The sequence below is a fragment of the Hermetia illucens genome, chromosome 1, assembly GCF_905115235.1.
Source record: "Hermetia illucens chromosome 1, iHerIll2.2.curated.20191125, whole genome shotgun sequence".
Classification (NCBI taxonomy): Eukaryota; Metazoa; Arthropoda; class Insecta; order Diptera; family Stratiomyidae; genus Hermetia; species Hermetia illucens.
Window position 1 is genome coordinate 96,969,560 of NC_051849.1, and position 27,316 is coordinate 96,996,875.

The 27,316-nt window shown below is 39.0% G+C and overlaps 2 protein-coding genes across 2 annotated transcripts in view; both read right to left on the minus strand.

Annotated features, from left to right (window-relative positions):
- LOC119647545 (sushi, von Willebrand factor type A, EGF and pentraxin domain-containing protein 1) overlaps window positions 1-27,316 on the minus strand; it is a 209,427-nt gene that overhangs the window by 166,868 nt on the left and 15,243 nt on the right. Inside the window, exon 2 of the mRNA XM_038048539.1 lies at window positions 25,464-26,340. Within this exon, the coding sequence (XP_037904467.1) occupies window positions 25,464-25,938 (475 nt within the window). The 5' untranslated portion in view covers window positions 25,939-26,340. The remainder of the gene's footprint in view (window positions 1-25,463; window positions 26,341-27,316) is intronic.
- LOC119647554 (RNA-binding protein squid-like) lies at window positions 7,261-8,497 on the minus strand. The gene has a single exon (XM_038048550.1). It carries the CDS (start codon window positions 8,384-8,386, stop codon window positions 7,472-7,474), a length of 915 nt encoding a protein of 304 aa, XP_037904478.1. The 5' UTR covers window positions 8,387-8,497; the 3' UTR covers window positions 7,261-7,471.

Below are 27,316 nucleotides of genomic sequence, written 5' to 3' on the forward strand. Positions count from 1 at the left end.
AATTCAACGGAAAAATAAATATCTGATAGACATGGTAAGTATTATTTCTTATGCAAGGTGGAATGTTATTCTGTCAATGGCTGCGAACATATTGCATCGAATCCGTTGTTAATAGAATGCAAATGATTGCACCAAAATCTGTGGATGTGCTAGAATTGCAAATAGTAATTTTCTCTTCTTCTTGTATGTTACGTAAAACTACCACGGTGAATAACAATTAGTTTACGTATGTGCAGATGTGTTGATAGATTTTGTAAAAATAAAACTGAAGCAAAATAATACCAACGTGCATAAAAGATAATCCAGTCAAGAAGGAAATGCCCCTATAACGGAGACACATACCCCATAAGACTGACTCGATAATCTAATTATTACAAAGGGGATGAGCAATTAACACCAACTAACACGCTACGTTTCTCTTAATTCTAAAAGTCGCGAAAACCATTGTTCGAAAGGAGATATTTCCAAATTTGGCGTTTTCTTAGTGTGTAGGTGCAAAATTTTCGTGAAATATATTGATCTTTTTAATTCACTCCTTAGGTTCGCTTCACTCCACATTGTGACTCAGTTCTTGGGTCAGTGGCTTAAAATGTTTGTTAGGATAGAAGTTATTTACCATGGCTTAAACCTGATGGCAGTGTAAGCATACCTATTATATCTGCGAGTTTATTTGGTGTATGTTCTTTAATTTTTGACTCATTTCTTTCTATTAGGAAAGATTACGAAGAAGCAGAATGTAGGTTGCGTGTGGCATGACAGTATTTCAAGTATTGTCATATACATACACAGCTCGTTTATGATGTGGAGTCGGTTTGCTTTATAACCTGTATTCAAATTTTCTTCCGTTCTTGGTAATTGACGAAGGTTTTCACTTTGATTGCGAGAGTCTATCCAAGCAAAAGATTATGAGCTACCTTCCTATAATTTTTACTTTTTAATTTTCCCATAATCGCCACTGCTCAAATAACGTTAATATATGAAATTTGATAAGCTTAAAATAAGAAATTTCAATTTCCGTCAAACTTTTCTGTTTTTCACGTCCATATTATTCTTAAGGAAAAATTACAATTGACTGACAATCATTTTTAAGGTTTTGTGTAAAGCAAAACCTTTTAAAATCAATTTACTATTTGTGTGTCACACGTACCTTTCTCAGAAATGGTTATACCATTTGACACCAAATTTAGTGGAAAGGTGGGAACTACGAACGCCCACGAATACAATCAGACACATAATTCTACAACGAATTTAAGGGGTCCCCATTCATGCAAAAAGGGGAGCAGGATAAATTTTTTCATCGAATATAGTCATGTGGGGTATCAACAGAAAGGTCGCGATTAGCACTTTTTGAGGCTGATCTCAGTTCTGACATTTAATGCACAAGGATAGAGTGCGAGGGCTGAAATTGGTAATTTTTTTACGAACCCATTCTCAGAACCTAACTAAGCGATCTGAAAAAAATCACGAAACTAGCACTATATCACATCACATCTGTTGAAATAAAGTTAATAATAATCTGATTTTATTAATTGGCCGTAAAACCCTCCTTAAGTTGATTGTAGGACCGTAAAATCCTGCAACATGATCCAACATGGTGGAAATCGAAATATTATTAATAAAGTTCTAATAATTAAATAAAATAAAATTTTAAGACTTTGAATGTCAGGAGCTCAGGAAAGTGAATATTCTGATTTAATAGATGCATATATGTTACATTATGTGCTAGGTACTGGTGTTCTTTGTGATGGACGTATCAACGATTCGAAATGACGATATCCGCGATCGTTATGGGGTTACACTGATCATGGAAAAGTTGCGGGAGAGGCGTCTTCGACGGTATGGTCACGCAATTCGTGTTAACGAGAATTCACTTGCCAAGATTGGTCTGAACATCGAAGTCGATGGTAAACGACCAAAAGGATGGTCGAAACAACGGTGGCTTGACACGCTGGATGGGGATTTAAAAGCCTAGAGATTGCACCCAGATCAGACATTCGATAGAGCCAAATGGTAAAATCGACCATGACGAACCGACCCCACGTGACAAACGCTGAAGAAAAAGAAGAAGATGTGAAGATACTCAGGGGAGTAAATATCCAATATAAGAAATACATAAAACCTTTTGTACATGAAGTATCCAGCTTCTGGTTTCGCGACATGTTCTATTTAATTTCATCCATTTTGTGGACGCTTGCAAAAAAATATCTAGTTCGCATCTCCATCAGGAGATATGATGCAAAAAATTATCTTGGTTCTACATTGCGAATTATGAGTTTACTCAGGAAATGCTGACAAATTTTAAATTCACTTTACAGGCGAATGAAAAGAGGAGGGCCTGCGCAAGCAGAGTGGTTGCACATTGAAAATGCTGCTTGAAATTCGAACTCACATTTATCATAATACAATGGTATTTGCTTGTTGGTTTGTGTGGTGGTTTCCCATTCTGTTACGAGCACTAATTTCCTTACGGCACTTTATGATAAACACCGCCTTCATGTCTCACAGCTTTCTTGTACGTCAAATACACTATTACTAGAAACGATTAGTCGTATTGACTCGAAATTTGGCAAAAAAGTTGAAACTGTGAACCGCCAGACATGCCATGCACCACATCGGTCGGCGTAGAGTTTGAGGAGTTTCTCATATACAAGAGGAGTTGACAATTTTTTCCATAAATGTAGTTATATGGGGAATCATTAGTACTTCCCGAAGCAATTCTTAGTTTCGACATCAGTTGTAAAGTCAAAAATTGATGAATCCAAAACAAAAATACTAAGGCGCCCCCAAGTAAAACAAAAGAGGTCTCTATTGACGTGAATCCCCTTTGAGTGGATTTTAAAAAAAAACAAAGGTTTGCTGTCTTCTCTAATATTGCTATGTAAAATTCAAAAGTAGGTGTCCCTAGGTGCAGGACGAAAACAACAAGCCAATCACCTATGGAATACGCAAGTACCTTGCTAATTACTGCAGAAGCGACAATGTTATTGAAGATGTACCAGTTTTCCAATAAAACCCAACAATTCATTTGCATGATCATTAGAATGGACACTAGCCCCAGTTGAATCAATCTCGTTGACATAAATTCAAACTGTTCCGTGGTTAAAATTAGTCATATCTCATGCTTCTATATGAAACCATGACTCATCGCACGAAAAATGTTAGCTGGAAATGGTTGGATTGTTGTCGGTGAAGCAACAGCCAGATAGTCAGAAGGCCTACTGGAAGACTAAGGCATAGGCGGGCTGTCAAACCTATCAAATTTTCTTAAAAACAAACTCTTGAGCGGTTGAATTTTTGCATGGATATGCAGCAAAGATCCACAAATACAGGACAAGTATTGCCACCTGTAATGTCCGCGGCTTTGCAACATGGGTACAATTTGATGAGAGAATATATTTAGTAATATGCAAGGCTTCTTCGTTTTTTCACGTTTTAGCACCTGTTAGCTTCCCCAATTTCCATCCCGATTTTTGAAATATTTTTTACTTTTAAAAAAGACCTTATATTTGGTACCTTTTCCCCAAAACCTTAACAATTATTTCTATTTAAAAATTTCAGTTTTTAGATAATACTAATTCCCGAATTGCAAGCTGAACATGATCGAACAAAACAAATGTTAATTTGAAAATTCAGGAGTCAGTGGCAATAAAAATTAGCAGGTCTGGACCCGTTGATAATGTGGACCAGTGATCGACCAGACCGAAGGCAGCTGTTGTCGAGTATATTAACCATATATACATATATTTAGTTTCGAGGAATGAGCAATTGCATTTGAATATTAATTATAGGTGTCTTCAATAAGTGCAAGAAAAGTGTGATGTTGGCCACAACTGCTTAAATAGTGACGATGTCGTCAAGGAAAATCTATCAGATTAAGAGGAAGTTTGTTGTTATAAATTGAACAATATTAAGGTATCGTGACAATTTTCACTTTGTTGAAAATCTATAATTTGATAATACAATTTTAGTTAAGTAATTTCTTTTGAAACAAGGAATGGTCCATCGTCGGAGAATTCAACAATCCAAATCCAGGTTCCTATGCGGACCCACGCATCGGTTAAAATGACACGTGAGGAATCGAATTGCAGAAAGAACCCCCGAACATCCAAGAGCCTGGCTGGAATAGAGTCATGTAACATATGCACATATCAGAGCTTCAATATTTACGGACAGACCTTCACGGCAAATTCGGCATCTATTTAGGTTGTTAATACAGCTCTTTCCTCTTAGTCAGCTGCGGTCATTCAGGATGGTCTTCTGACCATCGCCCATTCCATTACGCCAATACAAGCATTCAACTGTTTAATTTTCGTGCAACGAGTCATGTAGATTTTCATGTAGCGAGCTCTCCGTCTATCAGGTTACCATTGGCTGAATTAAAACTACCCTCGTCTTCGTATAGATCATATGCCTCCATGTAACCAACGAATACCTCGATTCTAATCACCACGCCATGAAAAGATTCTTTTGGACTGGCCAGTTCAACTCAGGTAGCAAATATTGACCCATAATAATAAGGGCAAACTGGTTGAATACATACATCAACCGTAATGTTCACAAGCTGGCTGACCATCGTTCCTACTTCACTTAAGCATTAGAATGTGAATATGCTTCACATTTACATGTTTTTAAAGCTGAACTAGACCAGCAATTGCCTCCGTATAATTATCACCATGCTACAAAAACCAAGCAGCCTACTAGATAACCGCGCTCCACCCAAGTGGAATTGTCGTCCACTCTTTACTGCTAAAGAACTACCTCTATCCGGTCAGGTTGCGCCAAAAATTCAATTTCCCTAAAATCAACATACATATGTAGCGTTCAGTTTTATCCGCAAGATACTTAATCATTTAATACGTTGGCTTCCTGAACTCAGGGAATATCAAACAAACTTGAAATGTTATTCTTTCAAGAAGCGACCAAGGCTGAACTTAGGATTTATGACCAAGCGCCAAAAGTTTAGGTAGGTCAGGAGCAAACCACGAACGAGACATGGATTTAAATAATGATAATGTTCAAACAATGCAATGCAAAGAGGGATTATCTGTCTCATACATAAAAAGGGAGATATCACGCAGTACAGCAATTATAGAGGTACCACGTTGCTGAGAGATATTCTCCGCTATCTTGCTAGGCCGGATGGCCCCATACGCCCAGAGCATCATTGGCCCATACCAAAGAGGCTTCACTCCAGGCAAATCAGCAACAGATCAGATTTTCCCTCTGCGGTAAGCGATGGAAAAACTGTTGGAATATGGACATCAGTTGTATCCACCAACTTTCCGTTGATTTTAAGGCCGCCAATAATAGCATAGTCAGGGTAAAACTGTACACGGCCATGAGAGAATTCGGTAGCCCGGCGAAGTTAATAAGACTGACTAGGCTGACCCTGACCAATGTGCGAGGCCAAATAAAAGCAGCAGGATCACTCTCAAGACCATTCCACATCAACAACGGTCTACGGCAAGGGGGTGCCCTATCATGCGTCCTCTTCAACCTGGTGCTGGAAAAAGTGATCTGTGATGCTGAGGTAAATGTGAGGGGTACGATCCTCTCTAAATCCACTTATGCTGACGATATGGGAAGAACGATCCGAGACGTACAAACTGCCTTCATCCAGATCGAGCAGGCAGCGCAAGGTATTGGGCTGCACATCAATGAAGGTAAGACAAAATATATGCTGCCAACGTCAGCGCCAAAAATCAACCAACGATCAATATCAAGCCGCACTGGTCAAACGGGAAAAATAAAAATAAGAGACTACAACTTTGAGATCGTTGATAATTTCTCCTATCTAGGGTCGAAAATCACAACCGATAATTGCTATGACGATGAAATCCGCTGACACTTGTTAGCAGCTTACAAAAACTGTTCCGCTCGAAATGTCTCACCATAGGGTCAAACCTCTTACTGTGCAAGACAATTATCTTGCCAGTTCTCGTGTACTCCTCGGAGACTTGGGAAAAAGAATTACGAACTCTTGGCCGCATTCGAGAGAAGAATCCTCCGAAGAATTTTTGAATTTTGATTTAGGACATGAGGATGAATGATTCCGTAGCCTAAATAACGACGAAATCTAGGAGCAATACCATGGCCGTCAGGTTGTGGATAATATCCGGCTTCATAGGTTACGCTGGGCAGGTCACTTAATCCGTATGGATGAGGATGATCCAACCCGGAAAGTCTATAAGGGCAATATCTATGGTAGAAAAAGAAGACGAGGCAGACCCTGTCTGAGCTGGAGCCAGGACGCCAGGCAGCTTTTAGGGGTATCGAATTGGTGGACCTCGGCGCAAAACCGGGATGTCTGGAGTTCCTTATTAAGCGATGAATGTTCAAACCAAGTCACTATCAACAGTGAAAAATCGCGAGGCTCAGTGTAGTGTCAAATCAAACTGTTAGATTGAGGATACAAAACCGGCAGAAGCAGGCGATAAATGGAATATACAGAAAATATTACATAAGGTTTTGCAGATCGGACCTGTTGGAAAACAACTTACTTCCACGGTTGTGGTCCACAGATTCCTTACACTTGGGCAAGCAAGCAAGTTTCAAAATTATGTGACTTTCGCTTTCATTCAGGACGGAGGCAACTCATCAAACGCCACCTACATCTACCCTGAAAGAAGCAGCATAATCCAGACGGCTACAACGTGGATGAATATAAATTCATGCTAGCTTCATGAAGAATTTGAGGGAGCCCTGAATCCGCTATCTACTTGATGGGCGAAACTGCAAGTTATACACTTTTTCAACTTGGACCCGTGGACCGCAAGCAAATTGATGATTCAAAGCGCTGTTTGCGGCTATCTATTTCTATTTCGGAACAAAAAAGGGCAATCAAAAACACAATAGCCAACAGCCTATGCATTTTGGGGAATGCAGTGAATTTTGCATTTGGACTTTCTTCCGAGGGGCCACATAATCAACAGCAACTTCTAAATTGAATTATTGGATCGATTGGTTGACGCAAATATATATTACTCAATGGTTGAAGAGTTAGTCGAAATACCAGAGGATAATTGACAAACCTTAGTGAACAGGACCAAATTGCAAAAATCTATTCCCATGCATGCGACCGCGCGCATTTTGGAGTACTCAAACGGGAACTGTACACTGAACACTATTTAAATTAATGTGCTGCTATGCTCCAACGGAAGTATAACTTCGCAACACAATAGTGGTAATCTCGATCTCATAGCTCCCTACTTTTAAAAAGACCTTGGTGAAATCTTTTCACATTCAATGAAATATACAATATAACAAGGAAATGATTTTTTTTAATGGTTACAACTCTATATTTATTTAACTTCTAAAAATCTGACATATTCACAAACTTCATGACAAGGTAAATAAAAAACTATACTATGATTATTTCTATAACATTATAAATTTTCCATTTAGAGTTAACAAATTAATACCTCTCAACTCTTTATCTGGTGACTTCTTCTCTATTGAAATTCCAATATACTTAATAAGGTTGATGTCGTTGATGAGGCCTGGTACCTCTTTGGTTACCTCCCTGATAACCAGTATAACCTCCATACCCTGAATAATTGTTACTGCCATAACCACCATAATTTAAGTATTGGCCAGCGCCATACCCTTGATTGCCATAGGGTTGACCATAACCTACAGTTTTATTACCTGCAAAACCACCTTTTCGCCCGCCATGAGGTCCTGCATTCATTACTGGCATATTTGCTGACTTAGACGCAGCCTTCTTGACATCAACCTCCTTGCCTGCAATTGTTTGTTTTGGAGTTTTCAGTAGATCATTAGCCACTTGATCTGAATCGAATGTAACGAAACAGAAAGCCTTTCGTTGATTCTTCTGCTTATCAAACGGCGATTCGATTTGAATGATATTTCCAAACTGGGAAAAGTGAGTTCTAATTTCATCGTCACTAATTTCTGGAGTCAATCCGCCGATGAAGATTTTTCCCTGTCGGGATTTCGCTTTCTTGGCATCAACTTGTTTATTGTTGATAACATGAGTCTCAACTTGCAGCACCTTATCGATTGAATTTGGATCAGCGTAAATAATAAATGCAAATCCCTTGGATCTTCCGGTTGTCGGGTCTACCTTGACGTGTATACTTTGAATATCGCCGTACTGACCGAAGTGTTCTCTTAGTTCTTTTTCAGTCGTTTCAGAAGTTAAACCACCAACAAATAGTTTTCGATTATTCTCATGTCCATTTAATGAATTCTCCGCTGATCCGTATTGTGGAGGATTAGACGCCTCGCTTTGTAGACCACCATTAACAGCTCCATTTTGACATGCACCACCATCTGATCCGTTTTCACTATTACTCATTTGAGCATTGCTATCAATGTTTGCACTTTCCGAGAGAGCTGCGTTAATTTCATTTTGATCTGCCATTCTTCTAGATTTTTAAGTAAAGTTCCACTAGCGTTAAAATTTCACTAAAAACGAACCACTCGCCAAGAAACTTGGAGTTGAAATGAAATGCTTGAAAGGAATGTGCTTTAATATTTATGTTAGAATTAAGAAAGGATGTATTCTTAGAAGAAAAATAGATTTTGGTTTTCCTTAAAAGTTCGTTAATTACATTTTGTTTCATTTTTATGTTTACCTGCTTCATAATATCAAACTTAATTACTTTGAAGAAAAATTAGGTTTAAATTCAAATTACGCCAGGGCGTACCTGTTTCCTACTCTTTCTTAAAACATCATTGCGTTCATATCTCGTGCTCCCCCTATGTGAACTGTAAACTGAGTTCAAATTATGGTTAAAAGTTCTGGTTTAAAGTTAATAAAAGTCTGTTAGGAAGAAAAATTATGTTTTCACTTTCCTCATTTATCACTATTTTTCCCAGAACCTATTGAACATTTGAAATATTATTTGAGTTTTCTGTTTGATATAATTTCTTAAAAATGGTTGCGTTGCCAGATAAGCGGCATAATTTCTATTACATAATTTTATAAAGAAATTCCATTGAAGATATAAGGACTTGAAAGTTTTATGTTTTTTCCTAATTGCCCTGGAAAATGTCTTTGTGAATGGCAAGTCTAAAGAATAATGTTATTAACCATTATCATTTCCGAATAATTTAATAATATCTATAAATGGTACTCATGTATATAGAAAAAATTTGAAGAGATCTTTTGATTCTGAAGAAATAATAAACCCTGAGTATTTTTATTATAATTGTATTCTGCAGAATACTTTGTACCCAGAAAATACAAGGAAAGGTTTCTTCATTACCTCTCTCTTTTTTGTGGGTATTGATTAGATAGTGTATGCTCGTTCAACTGGTGTATGCATAAAGATTTTGCCCCGAGATTAAATACCATATCAGCAACAAAGGTAGAGACTTTCAACTATTTACAGTACTTTTGCTGTCGTATTTTTTTCGTAGTGAAAAACCGGTTTTTGTCAAATCAAGAAAGAAGGACTAAACATCAGTATAAACCTAAGCTAAGTAAGGTTCTAGTTAATAAATTGACAATTAACGCCAAATCCTTCAGGCTTTCATTTTGCACTCGCATTTGTTATGTATATCTTTAGGTTAAAAATTAAAATCGAATTGATAGTAAAATCTAAAGTCCTTGCATAGTTTACGTTTTTTTTTCAAGGTATAATAGGAACGTACAGAGGATGGGTTTGTTTGTTGGAGGCAGACTGAAAAAGCAATCCGAAGCCGCAATATACCAAATATACTGTTGGTGTAACCCACTTGAATACGTATTATTAGGCTCTAGCGTAATTATGAGCCCAAGTAAAACACAACCTTTTCGTAGTAAAAGTTTCTAAGAATGTTTAAGGGGGTCATCCCGTCTGTCGGATCCGCGGAATCAATTTTTTTTGGCATCAATTGTATCTAGATATAGTGTAGAATATATGGGCAAAGTGATTTTTTGATATTCGGAGTCATTCGAAAATTACAGTGTTAAACACGTGATAAGTCACATGCCAGATTTATGTCGATCGCCGTAATAAAGCGCGTATTTATCGGTCCGGATGACGTTCGAATGACTTCGCTAAAAGGACAAGAATTCAAGCCATGGCCGTACATGTGTTTCTTCAAGAAACCTAAGGTTTATGGACTAGGTATAGCAGATTAATGGTCAGTTAAGGTTTTATGGCTAAAAATCGCATTCTACTTTCTAAATGCGTTTTTCTCGAAACCGCATGTTGAAAATCGGCTGCCGCCATAGCCCAAAATCTTGTGCAACGAAATTCTTTGAAATTTTCACGACTTATTCAGAACATATTTCTACGGTCCACAAACTAGGATAATTGCGATTCATTCAGTAGTTTTTTTTTTTATTCATTGAAGAAGCCGTAAAAAAACGCCAAAATTCAAAAAAAAAGTTTAACAGCGCACCAAAAATTTAGTTTTTAATATTTTTTAATAATCCTAGTTTGCAGACTGTAGTTGAGTCTATACGTTAAAATGCCGTTTACTTTTTTTCTCTAAGATGATCGCAGCGCTCTCTAGCGTGGCAGCAGAAAAACACCTTTTTTGGAGATGGGTGGTAAATTGTTGTGTATGTAACACACCAGCTATGGCTAAAAATATGAATCAGCCTTTAGCTTTAACTTTATTGCCTTCTGTATAACTTTCTCTTCGCCAAGTTTCAGAATTGTTCCCGTTAGTAAGTATTCAGATGGTGGTGTTTTATTATTGCAAGTAGATTTACTATCTGTATTCGAACACTACTTTCATAAAAGAAACATTTCCCCGTACAACCTTAATTCCTCTGTCTTACATCAATGTAATTTTTTTGCCACAGAAAGGACATTTATTGTTGTGGCTGCATTACTCCGCAACATGGCGGAGGATTTTTTTGGAGGAAGAAGAAGAACGGGAGGGAGACTGCGTGTGTCGAACAGACTGTGAAGGGTGGATATTTTTAGGTTTCGCGAGACGACCGTGTATAGTTGATTTTTGTATACAATTTTTTTACTTTGAACAAGCGGACTGTTTTTTTTGTCCCATAAACGCAATATCACGAACAGAAGACGTTCCTATTAAAAATCGGCGATAAAATTCATCGTCCTTGATAAAAAGCAATGTACAGAATAGAGATTAATTGAGGATAACGAACGGCGGAACCTAAAGCATTTTACGGAAAGTTTTTATCCCTAATCGCTGCTAATGCGTTTGAGGAAGTAATGACTAAAGTCAGCGACTTTGACTCTCTGAAAACTTCTGCGAGATAGTGGCAATAAAATTCTCCATTCCGAGTTCACTTTCACGGTTTCTGAGGAAAATTTGGTCATGGAGATTCCAATGGACTAAACATTAGGCTGGATCGTCGTTATCAATTGGGTAACTTACGATTATAGGCACTCACTTTAGTGAGTAATATGAAAACACATATACAATCAAATGCATTTGTAATTCTTTTTTTGTTGTTTTAAATTCTTTTATTCTTCCAATTGAATTCTTTTTAATTCATCATGAGTTCATGCTTTATTTTCTCTGTTTGCGTTCAATATTTCTAAACCGACGTTTCTTGGCATTTTCTGTTCAGAATGAGTTAAGTCTTGTTTTTTGGGACATTTCAAAACCGAATAAAATTCCTTACAAGTATTCTCGAATATTTTCTGTAATTGCGGAGATAGTGAAAAAAAATAAATAGGAGGTAAATGAAGAAATGATGACAAATTATAAACACTAAAAATAATAAAGAAATAGAAAATTATTTTGAGCTAATAACTGTATACCAATAATTATTACGTATTGAATAGTGATGAGAAGAAAATCTGGTTTAAAGAGTGGAGTTTATACATTTACTTTAAGAGTTACGGAATATGTTTACTGTGGTAAAGAAGCAGGAAGCAGCCCAAGAAGGCGTCAGTCCTCCCGTTTATTTAGGGTTCCCCCTATTACGCTTGAAGCATTAGGGGGTTAGAAATTTAGGTTGGGGTATGCCACCGCAGGGCCACCATGTCATCTGGCCCTATGAAGAGAAAGGGAAGACGGGGGCCACTCGTCGCGTAGGTGCCAGAATCAGCTCAGGAGTAGTCTTTCCCCGGTCTTCCCGCATGCAATATTTTCTTGTGGTTTTGTCCTCCCCGTTACTGGGCCTTTGGGCAATTTGGCTCCTTTCATCATCATCATCCACGGCGCAACAACCGGTATCCGGTCTAGGCTTGTCTTAATAAGGAACTCCAAACATCTCGGTTTTGCGCCGAGGTCCACCAATTCGATATCCCTAAAAGCTGTCTGTCGCCCTGGCCTACGCCATCGCTCCATCTTAGGCAGGGTCTGCCTCGTCTTCTTTTTCTACCATAGATATTGCCCTTATAGACTTTCCGGGTGGGATCATCCTCATCCATACAGATTAAGTGACCCGCCCACCGTAACCTATTGAGCCGGATTTTATCCACAACCGGACGGTCATGGTATCGCTCATAGATTTCGTCATTAGTAGGCTACGGAATCGTCCATCCTCATGTAGGGGGCCAAAAATTCTTCGGAGGATTCTTCCCTCGAACGCGGCCAAGAGTTCGCAATTCTTCTTGCTAAGAACCCAAGTTTCCGAAGAATACATGAGGATTGGCAAGATCATTGTCTTGTACAGTAAACTTAACTCCTTTGGTAAAGAAAATTTCGGTGATTAGAGTAGTTTACCCTAGGAGAGTTTAGTTCGACTATTGAGTCTAGGCACGTGAGTAAAATCTCTGTGTCCTGACAGGCAGATAATATTTTAGAACCAGGAACCCCGGCCATCATCTTGTCGAACTGCTAGCATTCGGGTAAACTCCAGCACGTACACGGTTCCATATATTATCTCGCGCAGTCAGTGTTCACGACACTTCGTTGACAATCTTGGTGTTGGTGCTAAAATGAGACAACGCCCTGCTCTCATCGTAACAACTGCTGTTGACACTATGAATCAAACAACAATATTTGCTAGGAGTTTTTTTCAATGCTTTCGAAAGAAGAAACAATGCAGTTAAATATGTATGTATGTGCATTTATTGCATATAGTTCATACGCCAATATTCTCAGAAAGGAGAATGCTAATCAAGAACTCAGCAAATAAAGAGAGAATTTAACAGGCTTTTCAAGAAAGGACACCTTTTTCTGGCGCTCAGCAAATTCAAAAAAACATCAGGAGGCAGGAGCCTGTATAGAGTGCAAAGTGTAAGTGTTTCATAACTATGGAACCAGCCAACTATTTACCTGCTTTAACTTTTCGTTGTATTTCTTTATTGTTGAAAAAGAACCTTCTAAAAACCGATTAAATATAAAAAATTCGACCATTTTGTAACTATATGACAAAAATCCAAACTAACGATTATTAGATATATATCTACTAATAACATAGGGTTTTAAAGAGGCTAACAAACACGATTTCTCACTATGAACAAAATTTTGCGTAATTTAGGCTAGTATTTCACACTGGGAATACTACTATCTCAAAGTCATTAAGGTCACAATACGCCTGTTTCTGTTGTAAATGTGACAAACGATAATTTTCAAAAGGCTTTTATTATATGTGTGTAAGCTGGATAGTTAGAACACAAGGCTGTCGTACGGAAGATCGCGTTTTCAAATCTCATTGGTGGCAGTGCCTCCTACAGGGCACTATAATCCTGTAGTGTACCGTTACGGTCTTGAATGAAGTGCTCTAACACACTTCAAGGCCCTGATCCATTATGGATTGTTGCGCCAACGATTATTATTTTATAAGATTTATGTCCGACAAATAAACACAAATTCTGCAAGACAAGGTAATGACTAGTGTCGCGAAAAATTTGCTAGCTAGCTAGCTCTTTGAACTTGCTGAGACCAGGACTTTCAGGAAGTAATGCAACACCCCACGACGGAGTTTATAAAGGCGAAGGTGAAAGGAACTCACACATCATCATCATCATCAAGGGCGAAACAACCGGTATCCGGTCTAGGCCTGCCTTAATAAGGAACTCCAGACATCCCGGTTTTGCGACGGGGTCCACCAATTCGATATCCCTAAAAGCTGTCTGTCGCCCTGGCCTACGCCATCGCTCCATCTTAGGCAGGGTCTGCCTCGTCTTCTTTTTCTACCATAGATATTGCCCTTATAGACTTTTCGGGTGGGATCATCCTCATCCATACGGATTAAGTGACCCGCCCACCGTAACCTATTGAGCCGGATTTTATCCACAACCGGACGGTCATGGTATCGCTCATAGGTTCGGTCATTGTATAGGCTACGGAATCGTCCATCCTCATGTAGGGGGCCAAAAATTCTTCGGAGGATTCTTCTCTCGAACGCGGCCAAGAGTTCGCAATTTTTTTTGCTTAGAACCCAAGTTTCCGAGGAATACATGAGGACTGGCCAGATCATAGTCTTGTACAGTAAGAGCTTTGACCCTATGGTGAGACGTTTCGAGCGGAACAGTCTTTGTAAGCTGAAATAGGCTCTGCTGGCTCACAACAACCGTGTGCGGATTTCATCATCGTAGCTGTTATCGGTTGTGATTTTCGACACTAGATAGGAGAAATTGTTAACTCACACATACCACTGGTAAGCTCCATCTAGCGCTACACTTTCTGGATATGAATAAATACTAAGAATATTTTTATTGTACGCAGAAATATGTTTACAGTTCAAAAAAAATAGAATAGTTGAACAACAAATATTCAGGGACGTTCGAGGTTTCCATGAAACTAGAGTTCGTGTTTACGCATGTTGCCAAGCAGGTAGGCGATACCTTTAGTTATCGAGGATATGGAAAATGAGCGATATCAAAGCTCCAGGTATTTCAAGCCAAGTTTTTAGACTGGCTGACAGAGTTGCCACGATATGACCGCGAACAACTTCGAAACTGTATACTATACTGGCGTGGGATGTTAGGCGCTGTAGCTAAAATTGGTGTTCTTGAATACTTGGTGAGTTTAATCGAGAATTAATTATCAGCCGAATACTCTCTATGAGACGGATGAACCTCTCCAGAAAAGGGCACAATTGTTGGCCTTGTAATGACATGACCTTGGCTATTACAGACAAGCACGCAAAGAATGTGGTGGTCTACGCAAAGCAGACAGTGGAAGCAATAGAGTGACGACTGGAAATTCCTAGGCTAACCCTTTCTGATGAGAAACAAAAGTGGTCCGAATTACGAACTGTTAAAAAAACATTATCAAAGTGCAGGTCGATAGACATGCGGTCGTCTGGAAACAAGTTATTAAATATCGGGGGATGTTTGTATGAAGAGTTTGGTAATCAAAAGGCAGGCAGGCAGTTCACCATCGCAACGCTTGCGAAAATGTTGTCAAACGTTGGCGGTATGAAACACAGTCGGAGATTATTTATTGGTGGGACAATGCAATTCCTTCTACAATATGCATCGCCTTTATAAGCAGAGGCGTTCGCAACCGCTCAGAGGCAAACACTGGAAAATTCGAGCTTTTGTTTGATGGTTCGAGAATCTGCATCGCTTTTTAAACCACATCAGATAAGGCAGTACCGATGATAGCGGCCATGAGCACAGTTGCGAAACTTTCGCGAGAAATGAGTTTGCTGCACAACACAATATATGGCTGCAGACGCAAATCTCAAGAAAGTTGCATAATCACTGGCAACGCAGATGGAATAAGTCGCTCAAGGATGAGATGCATATGCTCATTCGCAGCATTAGGCAATGGGTCGAGTGGAGATATAGCGGGAGAATTCCAGCGGATGCGGTGACTTACCAGAAAACAGACTAGAATGGCCTTCTGCAAAATACTAGTCTTTAAACCCAATCAACAAACAACCACGTTTACAGTTCACTTGTCGGTTTTTGCCTGTTATCGCATCAGAGAATATCGCAATACCGGAAACCAAGACGACACTAAGCCAAGGCCCGAAACTGCCAGAAGGAAGACAGCGGCTATTGACATTGTGGCGCGGTAGGATTCGCGGCATTCGAAATTTATTTCGAATGTTGCGAATACCAGCGGACAGATGACGTCACCGGCGCTTTCCACTCAGTTCAGACCTCGCCACAGGAGTGAAGAGCGGAGTAGGTGACGGAAAAATGTCAGATGTCATAGAAAAAAAAGTGAATACGAAAAGAGACAAGACGTGATTAGATTAATAAAATTAACGAGTACCAGTTGTGTCGTTGGATATAGTGAAAGGATTCTATAAAAAGTTTTTATGAAATTCACCCTTTGTTGAAGCATTGCAGTTCCATTGTTTTTAATAAAATAAAATAAAGTGTTGTAACAGTGAACATTGTTGTTCTTAACTTCTAAAACATTACATAGAAGCAAGCACTGTTATCAATCTCTGTCTATTTTTGTTAAGAATCGTTGATCTAGCCCTCCTGACTTAGCAATCGTCCAATGCATTTTCAAAAAACAAACAAAATTTGTGCTCCAACGGTGTGTCTCTCGAGGAGAATGGAATTCATCAAATTGTTAATAAGAAGCAGTACAAAATAAAGGCTAAAGGTTGTTCCTTTGTTCTTCAGAGCATTTCAAATGTAAACCCTTGAAACGCAAAACACAAAGAGATAAATTATATCAAAAATCTTAAGTTGGAATTAATGTCCATGTTTTTTTTTACAGTTAATATATAAATTAAGAAAAGAACTAGGTATTGTTCCTTATACTGTAAATATTTTTATTTTCCTTCCGCATACAATTGTTTCGGAGACCACGTGTACCTAAGGTAGGTACTAGCACTGAGGAAAGAGGCACGTGGTCTCCGAAACAATTGTATGCGGAAGGAAAATAAAAATATTTACAGTATAAGGAACAATACCTAGTTCTTTTCAAAAATCTCTAATCCTACTCTTCAAACCGAACCGCTATGATTAATAATATTGTACATGTGTAAACCAAGAGGAAGAAAGCAATTTTGTTCGGATTTCATTGATATTCAACGATTGCAAGCGCATCTTAGGAACAATAATACCGTATCTGCATAATAAAATAAATTTTGGCCGAAAATTGGAAATGTTTGTTCAATTTAATTCAATATTGGAATATTGACTAATAAATTACTCACATCTCAACTATGTTGAGGATCGCATATATTCTGTGTAGAAATTTAAAAAAAAAAAAACACTACAAAGCATGTTCATCTGCAAAATGACTTATATTAATTTAAAGCATAAATTGTTCTAAAAATAACATCATTCAATAAAGCGGCACCTTTGCTTCATGAAACCAACAAACCTAAAAATAATTTTACACTTTCTAAACACTCATCAGACAAGTTTTCGGCATTTAGACATTTCGTAATTCCCAACCGTGAAAAAAATGCATCTCATCAAATGCAACACGTATTAATTACTCTAATGACCCACACGAAAACCATTCCAAATCGACTTTTATTAAATTTATGCAACACTGAAAATCAATTTCTCAGGCTTACTACTTAGATGTTCGCAACTGAGTACCAACTCTTGAGTCTTTTAAGTTAGCTAAGGGCAGAGCAAATTAACTTCAATAATGTGAAAGTTTTATTCGAATCAAAAAGGTGAATCTTCAGATGCCGAATTGAAGCACTTCAAGGAGAGTTTATTAAGCCGAGAGAAGCGTCGGTTGTTACAAACGTTAAGCATAACAAATATAATATTTACCTAAGTATGTGAAGCTCAACTACTTGTTGCGAATTGCAGGTAAACGACTACCATCAAGTGTGGGTCATGGATCATTAATTTCTACTTCAATAACAATCCGGGAATCAAGCTTTGCATCTATACACATATGTAATTAAAATTCAGGACTCTTGAACGTTTCCTTTGTAAGAATTTTTCTAAACAACAGTCTCCAAGATCGTCTTCACCCTTGAGTGCAATGAAGTGCAATTTTCTGGTGTCCTCACTTTCCTGGGTTGGAATTGTGCCGGATCCAAACTATTCGCAAAGGTCAACACTACTTGCGTAATATAGTATATGCAACCTTTACGTCTGCACTATGACCAAAGCAATATTTATGAAACCCGTGCTCAAGCATATGTAACATTTGCAAAGTTATGTATCGACTGAATTTCTGCTACATTTGAAATTGACACTGAAAACTGACAATATAGTGGTTGTGTTTGCTACCTCTTCACTGGCATATACTCGTATGATAACTTCAGAACACTGAAATAGTTAAAAGCCTTTTTGGAAGCCATCCAAAGGAAGATGCAGATTATTTTTTCGACTTCTCCAATGAGGAGATGATCAAATGAAAATTCGAAAATCCAATTATCAGTCCATATCTAAATAAACGGACTTTGGAAATAAATACAAGCGACTCGACCACGCGGGGTTCAGCATAAATGATTTTTATGGAAGACTTGCATGGGCCAAACTCCCAGGCAAGAGACGACCAAGCGTAGATCGGTAAGAGTTGCACCTGAACACTCAAATTTTGCGAGTTGTTAAGCTTTTGTGTGAAACAAAATCTTATCAAAATTGATTCAGTGTTTGTACGAGTATCTCACATCAGATTTACACAAAAACGGCTCAAGCGATTGTCACGAAATTTGGTGAGAAGGTGAGGTCTGTGATTATGTTTATATATAGCGATTAGTTCGAAGGAAGGCTCTCCATACAATTATTTACAATTTTTTTTACAGAATATTGTCATGTGAGGTATCATGTGCCCCAAAAAGTGAAACAGGTCGTGTTCTCAACACCTATCCAACCGAAAAATCAGAAAAAAGTCGCCAAAATGCATCTATATGAAACTAGGCCTCAAATTACATCACGTTCCGGGATATCGGGCATCTGCACAAATTCGGTTAATAATAGTATATTACCACCTTTCCGACATTCTCCCCGAGTTCATTCTAGAAGTACAAAATTTGGCATCAGTATAGAGCATAATTCTGATAGGTTTGAACGCAATTCTACTATGATTAACAAAGACACAGAAGGCCAAAGTTTTGCATTTCCGGTACATTTATTGAACTCTATATGATGTCATCATCATATAAAATGAGCTGGTATGAACGGCGGAGTTCATAGGGACATTTAAGTTTTTTTGGCTTTTTTTAGTTATTTGTACATCAGTGTCAATTACTCGAGGCAGACATGTGCATGGATATATATGTACTAATAAAACTTGCGGATAGCAACCAATATGGTAGACATGTGCGTACGTTGGTGCCAATGGTTTTTATTTTACGAACATATATATAGCTGCTTTTGGGCGCAGAGTAAATTCTAGGTATATGTATGCATCAGCATGCGGTAATAGGCAATGTTTATTTATTTAGAATGAATTATTTATATTTATGTTTTTGATATGTATGTACATATGTGTATCTTGGAGTTGTGGGAAAGTGGGACCTGCGAACATCCCCACATACAATGAGTAACGTCGTTCTATATAATAATATATATAATAATAATAATCGTTCGCGCAACAATCCATATTGGATCAGGGCCTTGAAGTGTGTTAGAGCGCTTCATTCAAGATCGTAACGGTACACTAGGAAGCAATGTGGTCAGCATTGCGCTCGCCCGAGATTATTACCCTGATTTCACTCAGGTACTCATTCACAGCTGAGTCGACTGGTATCCGACGTCAAATCACGATGCAAATTCCACTGCCACCAGTGAGATTTGAACCGCGACCTTCCGTATGACAGCCTAGTGCTCTAACCACTGAGCTATGCGGACGTCGTTCTATGTTGAGTTTAAGGAGTGGTCTCCATACAAACAAAAGGGGAGGTATAAATTTCTTTTCACCGAAACTCATGTCGGGTGTCAAATGAAAAGTCTCGATTAGTACTTTTCGATTAGTTTTGACATTGGTACTCAAAAACTACTCAGCCGAAAAATACCCAGCTTACATTACAATACCCACTCAAATAAAACTAATAATAGTAAGTTAATAATATCACTACACTTATTATTATTATGCATATCTCAAAAATTGAATAGAAACCTAAACCCAAGTTTTACAATAATATAGGTTACTATATTGAGAATGATACTACTGCTACTAGTTTGGTGGGAATCGCACTATTACTATCAAAATTATAATAGGTCAAAGTTGCCGCTTTTGTGCAAATTTACTGCAAGCTAAGACTTTGAATGTCAGCATTACACTAAAGTGAATAGTCAGGCATACCACGTACAGAAACATTACACACACTTTTCATGCCTGTATCATTCTTCCGGTTCTCCAACTTGTTTAATTCGTAGTATAGCTCTACCCTTATGGTAGACTTTGTATTCAATTCGCTTTCGTCACATAAGAGCTGTGCGCGCTATTTACGATCTTGCTCAACAATATCAACAAGTCGTCTCACTTCTGTATTGTATACGAGTACTGTTCATAAGGCAGATGGACTAGGTGCAAGTCAGGATGACATGGCACCGATCGCATTCATGTGAGTCTTGTTTTGAAAAATGAATGGGAAACGGGGAACGTCCAATACAGCATAATATTACTTCCTTAAAATACTGTGGTAGCGCCTATGTCAGACGAAGGAAGGTAAGCCGATCATAACAACATATTCGTTAAACTTATAATACGTGATGAAATTATCTATTATAACCGGCGAAAAACAGCCCATCGCTATAACAACAAACCTACTGCACTACTATTTGTCAAGACGGTTTACTCCCCAAATATTGCAGAAATATACATCCCTCATAAAAACAATATTGAAAGCAAACAGGTGGATAAATCATGCAGAATATAACCTTTTGACACAGAAATAGTTGACATAATATTGCTAACCGCCGGTATTGTGTCAGAGCCCCTTCCAGCTCCTCCTAGATATCCTGTAACTCTCAGGCAATTTGATTAAAATCGTGCAAAAATACACAATTGCGCATTCTCAGCGAAGAATGTTTCAAATCTTTATGGAGAAAAAGAGGATGTGGACCTTTCTTCATCGATTATGACGAAGTATTGAGGGTATCTTGTTGCTGGGTACCATCTATAAGATATTTTCCACTATCTTGCTAGGCCGGATAGCCCCATACGTCCAGAACATCATTGGTCCATACCAAAGAGGCTTCACTCCAGGCAAATCAGCAACAGATCAGATTTTCTCTCTGCGGCAAGCGATTGAAAAACTGTTGGAATATGGACATCAGTTGCACCATCCTTTCATCGACTTTAAAGCCGCCTATGATAGCATAGTCGGGGTAAAAGGCCGTGCGCTCTGGAGAGAATTCGGTATCCCGACGGGATTGATAAGACTGACTAGGCTGACCCTGACCAATGTGCGAGGCCAGATAAAAGCAGCAGGATCACTCTCAAGACCATTCGACATCAACAACGGTCTAGGGCAAGGGGATGCCCTATCATGCGTCCTCTTTAACCTGGCCCTCGAGAAAGTGATCCGTGATACTGAGGTAAATATAAGAGGTACGGTCCACTTTAAGTCCGCCCAACTACTGCCTATGTTGACGATATCGACATCATGGGAAAAACGACCCGAGACATACAAACTGCCTTCATCCAGATCGAGCGGGAGCGCGAGATCTTGCGCTCCACATTAATGAAGGCAAGACAAAATATATGGTGGCAATGCCAGCACCAAAAACCAACCAACCAATAACATCAAACCGCACTGGTCAAACGAGAAGAATAAAGGTAGGATACTGCAACTTTGAGACCGTTGATATGATGAAATCCGCGCAAGGCTGCTGGCAGCCAACAGAGCCTATTTCAGCTTACAAAGACTATTCCGCACGAAATGTCTCACCATAGGCTCAAAGCTCTTACTGTACAAGACTATGATCTTGCCAGTCCTCATGTATTCCTGGAAAACTTGGGTTCTTAGCAAGAAAAATTGCGAACTATTGCCGCGTGGGAGAGAATAATCCTCCGAAGAATTTTTGGCCCCCTACATGAGGATGGACGATTCCGTAGCCTAAATAACGACGAAATCTATAAGCGATACCATGACCGTCCGGTTGTGGATAAAATCCGGCTCAATAGGTTACGGTAGGCGGGTCACTTAATCCGTACGGATGAGGATGATCCAGCCCGGAAAGTCTATAAGGGCAATATGTATTGTAGAAAAAGAAGACGAGGCAGACCCTGCCTGAGATGGAGTGATGGCGTAGGGCAGAACCCCAGAAAGCTTTTAGGGATATCGAATTGGTAGACTTCGGCGTAAAACGGGGATGTGTGGAGTTCGGTATTAAGGCAGGCCTAAACCGGATACCGGTTGTTGCGCCGTTGATGATGATGATGAGTAAGGGTGAAGGTTGCCACAAAACACCGGAAAGGACTAGGCTGCTGTCAAAGATACATTTGCATGGCCATTTAAATTGTTGACTACCTCCCAATAACCCAAAACGCAAAATGCTCCTTAAAAAGAGAAGAACTATATTACATGTCGACTGCTGATAGTTCTGGAACCATGTACTGAATTTATCATGCTTATGACATCAAACAAAACAGGGACTTTATTCCGGAATAGCCAATAGTTATTATCGAAACGACATATGATGGCGCGAAATGTATCGAGGAAGAATCTCAGAGGAATTTGAAGTTGGAAGCAGAGTTCATTTGAAAGATAGAAAAACTGCTCTGAAATATTCGTAGATGTAACCCAGCATTTCAAAAAGTTTGTCACGAAAAATAAAATTAACAGCTATTGTATAATACACACCTGTCCACATCCTCTTAACTTGTTACTTATTGAACACGAACTGACTGTGGTGGTGAAAATGAGACAAATACAAATATTTTCGCTGTACTATTACAAGGAAGCGTTGAAATTAACGAAAGCAAATGCTCACATATAACTTTGCTTGCAAATGCCTTGTCACAGGGATAAATGGACAAATCAACTCGTAAAGCGAGGACATCCGGCACGCTGGCGTACACCTTGTTAAATGTAAAACGTGGTAAAAGCACGTAATAGCTAAGCAACTTCAAATACAGCTGCAGACAATTACTATACATTGGTTAATAGTGAAAAGCATCAAATTTGGTCATGAGTGGAAATCCTTTTTTAAAAAGTTGCATTTAAATGAAAGGCGCTGCACTTTCCTGCACCTGTTCCCCTTATCTAAACCATATTGGATCAGGGCCTTGAAGTAGGTTAGAGCACTTCATTCAAGACCGTAACGGTACACCACAGTACATTGTAGGAGGCAATGTGGTCAGCATTGCGCTCCCCCGAGAGTATTACCCTGATTTAGCTCAGGTACTCATTCACAGCTGAGTCGACTGGTATCCGACGTCAAATCAAGATATAAATCCCACTGCCACCAGTGAGATTTGAACCACAACCTTCCGTATGATAGCCTTGTGCTCTAACCACTCTGCTATCCGGACACACACTCCTATGCATCTCCAAAATACTTAAAACTTCCTTTATAGTCCCCATGTGGTATTGAAAATCTGAGCAGTCATAAATCTGACAATACCCTGGGGAGAATGCAAGGGATATCCGAATATCCTGGACAAACTGAAATTCAAATCAACGGGAACGACACCCCGAGAATTATGGGTAACCAACTCGCCCAACGCACCCTATTTAAAAGCAAAATGGAAATATCAAAGTCGAAATTCAATATCTAACCGACCACGTGGAAATAAAACCGGAAGGCACAAAATTGAAACGAATTATAGCCAATGCGTGTATGCGGGGTTTCTAGCGAAAAGGTTAAGGGAATGAATGCTAGTGGTGGTTTTTATTTGACAAATACCGACGTTTCGAGACTTCTTCTATGCCGAGTCGTGACTTCAAGTGAAGAACTCCCTTACCTCTCGCCCGAAGGAAAAAACACAGGAAGGAAGGTTGCTGCTTCTGAACAGTAATAATGATAAAATGAGAATTCGACATAACCCGTAACCTACCAAACCACAAACCTCAACTTTTTTTCAATTCCGGGATTCATCTACATCAAAAATATGGACAGGAGGGACATGAGAATATTCTGCTATCAGGGAAAAGGAAACGGAAGCAAATGATCATCAGTTTAGGCCGAGTTTACTAAAAAATAAAAATAAATTTGCAGGTTTTTTCTATATTATAACTTAACTTATTTTTCTGAATTGTTGACATTGTGGCACATGCCGCACTTTGCCTAATACATAAGTCCAAACAATTAGGTTCAGGCGGCCCTACCTATATAAAAAATATACCAGGGCCTTTGGTGGTCTTGCCCTGTGGTAAGTTCTTGATATGTTCTACCAAGTATCCCCAGGAATATCAAACAAGTTAACTTTCTTGAGAAACCAAATTTCTTTGATTTTTCGAGCCACTGGCTAATAGTTCACCTTCTACTGCGCGTATTTTCGGTCAATGTTGTTATCGGGGGATAGCAACATTAATAAAGCGGCTCGTGTTATCAACTATCAGAATGTTAAGCTTTAATCAACATGACGGTGATGTTGTACCGCTACGTCAACCGCGCCCCTGCCTGCGATGTTACGAGGCGGGTTCATTCGCTCCATGGCAGAATTTGCATGGTACATTTGGAATTTGGACATCAGCTCGGATCGGTTTTCGTAGATGGCAATATTCCAAATGCCTTGAACGAATAGCGAACACATTCAGTGTGCTTATTTTGTGCTTCTCAGAGAAATAGGTTTTCAGCACTAGCTTGAATCATCGCAGGAATTCAGACAACAGAACATCTCCAAATTGCCAACTCCAGAATGAGTTGCTTGCAGTATTCCTAGATACTTGCAGCAGCCTGTCTTGGTTATGGGAAGGATATGAAAGCCACCAATGCTAGATGAGCCATCGGATCGTGAGATGTGATGTGATAGTCATCAGTACCAGCATACAACTTGCCAACTTGCTCGCACTTAGCACGTAGGCCATATTTGGTTGTTTAATCATGCTCTTAGCGTCAGTCAGTAGGGATGAAAGGGGTTCAGTGCCATATATAACTACAGAGAACTCCATGAATCTCTTTGGAAATGCCTTTCCGAATGCGGAAGGGCTCTGAGGTTGTTGTTTCAGAAGGGCAGGCAAATGGACAAGTAGACAGTGAACCGTTTAAACAAGTTTCTATTGTACACAAATCCTTACAAGCCACATAGGATACAAAAAGTTCTTTATGGCATAGCCATGGTGGGAAGTGCCTGCTAATTTAGTGTACCATAATATTTAGCTAGAATCTGCTTCATTATTTTGGTGTGCCTACGACAAAACAATAATATGTTTAGAGTACAACCAAACATTACAGATGTGAAAAATGGCCAGTAATGTGTGACTGCACTCAATTTGTTCAGTACTAATACGATATCGTTCCAGATTCGAAAAATTTCGGTTGCATAATTTAAACATAATCTTAATTGACTCCTATACCAAACACTTCCCATAAAATTCAATAAGGCGTGTAGTTTAACCATAACTTCTTGGATTAGTTCACCCATTCTAGCAATTTTACCTTTGCAGCATTCCATCATACAATCTCAAATTTCTTACTTTGGACTCAGTGCAATTTCCTCATGTTCAAATACTGCACATTCACGTTCATGACTGCATGCAACAATGAAGAAAAGGCAAAGAGCATGAAATGGAATCAAAAGATACCCGCACGGAAAACAAGAAGCCAACAAAATTCGCTGCTTACCTTGACAACTAACTTCGGTGGTGAAAGACAACAGTGACGTCACAACCACGGCCAGTAAGATTCCTCCTTTGTCATTCCAACGGCATGATCCAGCGGCGGCAGCTGCAGACCATTTTCGGACTTGGGACCCAAGTTGCCGCTTTTGGCCACTGGAACCTAAGACAAGTTTCACTAGTTCTTGCTGCTGCTGGTCACCGGCGCGGCTCAATTGAACCCCACTTTTTGGCACACTACGTTCACATTTTAACCCGCCACGGTTAGCGTTCATACCTTTCGGATCGCTCCCACTACGGCCGTCACCGTTGTTAACATTGGCGCGACGGTTACCTTCGTTGCGGTTGTTGGTTTCGTCCGTTGGTGAATTTTGCGATCCGTTGTTCTTTTGCAATATGCGCGTTTGTTTGTACGCGTCACCGCCATTGTTATTACGCTGATTATAGTTGTTGTTGTGATCTGTATGCGGCTCCGACAACATTTTGCAATCGGCCCCCGATCACTTTACTTGAAAATCCACGATGAAAACTCGATGAGAAATGACTATCTGCTTTTCAGTTAACGTCTTTCTGCCGATAACGAAAATAAAGACGAAAACGACAACAACAACGAAGACCACGAATCAAATGGTAGAAAACACATAAAACCTGATCGAATCACTATCACTATCACTTACACTTTGATTGGATTTTCTTTTTTTTATAATTCTCTCCTATTTTTCTATACAGATTTTGAATCTGAAACGAACGCAGCGTAGATTTCACTCTCGATTTTCATGTGATAAAAAGATAGTTTACATTTGCATACGCGAGTATTTTGGTTTTTCACTTTCTTTTTTTATCTCATCATGGTGCTTGTGTAGGTTTCTTCGAGTTAATTAATACTGAAAAGAATGAAAAAGACGGAGTTAATTTTACGACAACCACTATCAAAGCGCTTTAATATTGAGTTGATTTAATCAACAAAGAATTATTTAAAGTAGCGTGCATATTAGATTAAACAATTCGCCAATGTATATCGCTATTTACTGACATTCGAAACCTACGGAAATACACAGCATTTAGTGTGCCATTTGGGCCGAATATTTCTCCTTTCATTTATCTTAGGACGAATGTATAATGCAAATAACCCCGTTGATATCTACATACATTCTATAATATGAACACGGGGGAATGGCATGTAAAGGGTCAGAGTATAATTAATTTAAATAAAAATTCAGCAATTTTCTTGTTTTTTTTTCTTTAGTAGTATAAAGATAAAAAGGGGACTAGCAGTGTATTATTATCCTTAATACCAGCCTCAGTCATTATGTGGGTAGAATACGAGTGCACTAACGTTTCACTGCGGCATTATGCATATACATAAACACATACATATATACATTCCTTGGGCATTGACAATCATATATATATCATCGCAAACTAATCAGTCAGAAACTTTTATTCCTTAATTCAAAAGCGTCAGAACCTACTGGAGTTGTGTGTGTGTGTGTACGTGTGTGTATGAGGTGGGAAAGAAGCAAAGCCTCTGAGTACTCAGATCCTAGTGGTTCATTGTACGCGATTACCCTTCCTCCAGAATATCCCAGATTCGTTTATGAATCGTACGATTCATCACAGTGGATATGATACTATCCGCAGCAGTGGGAGCACATCAGCAACAAAAATGTGATGTCTAATGCGTGCATAGGCAGGACACTCGCATGGAGAATGTTCTAAGGTTCCCACTTCCTCATTACAAGGTGGACACGCCAGTCAGAATGCCTACAATATGCTATGTCTTCCTGCTTCGGCAGAATAAACTTTACAGTATGTTTGTTTAGTTCTGACAGGAAAAGTTTGGTGTATTTGATAGCATTG

Coding starts and splice junctions, on each gene's coding strand:
- LOC119647554 (XM_038048550.1), bottom strand. CDS start 8,386: ATGGCAGATCAAAATGAAATTAACGCAGCTCTCTCGGAAAGTGCAAAC.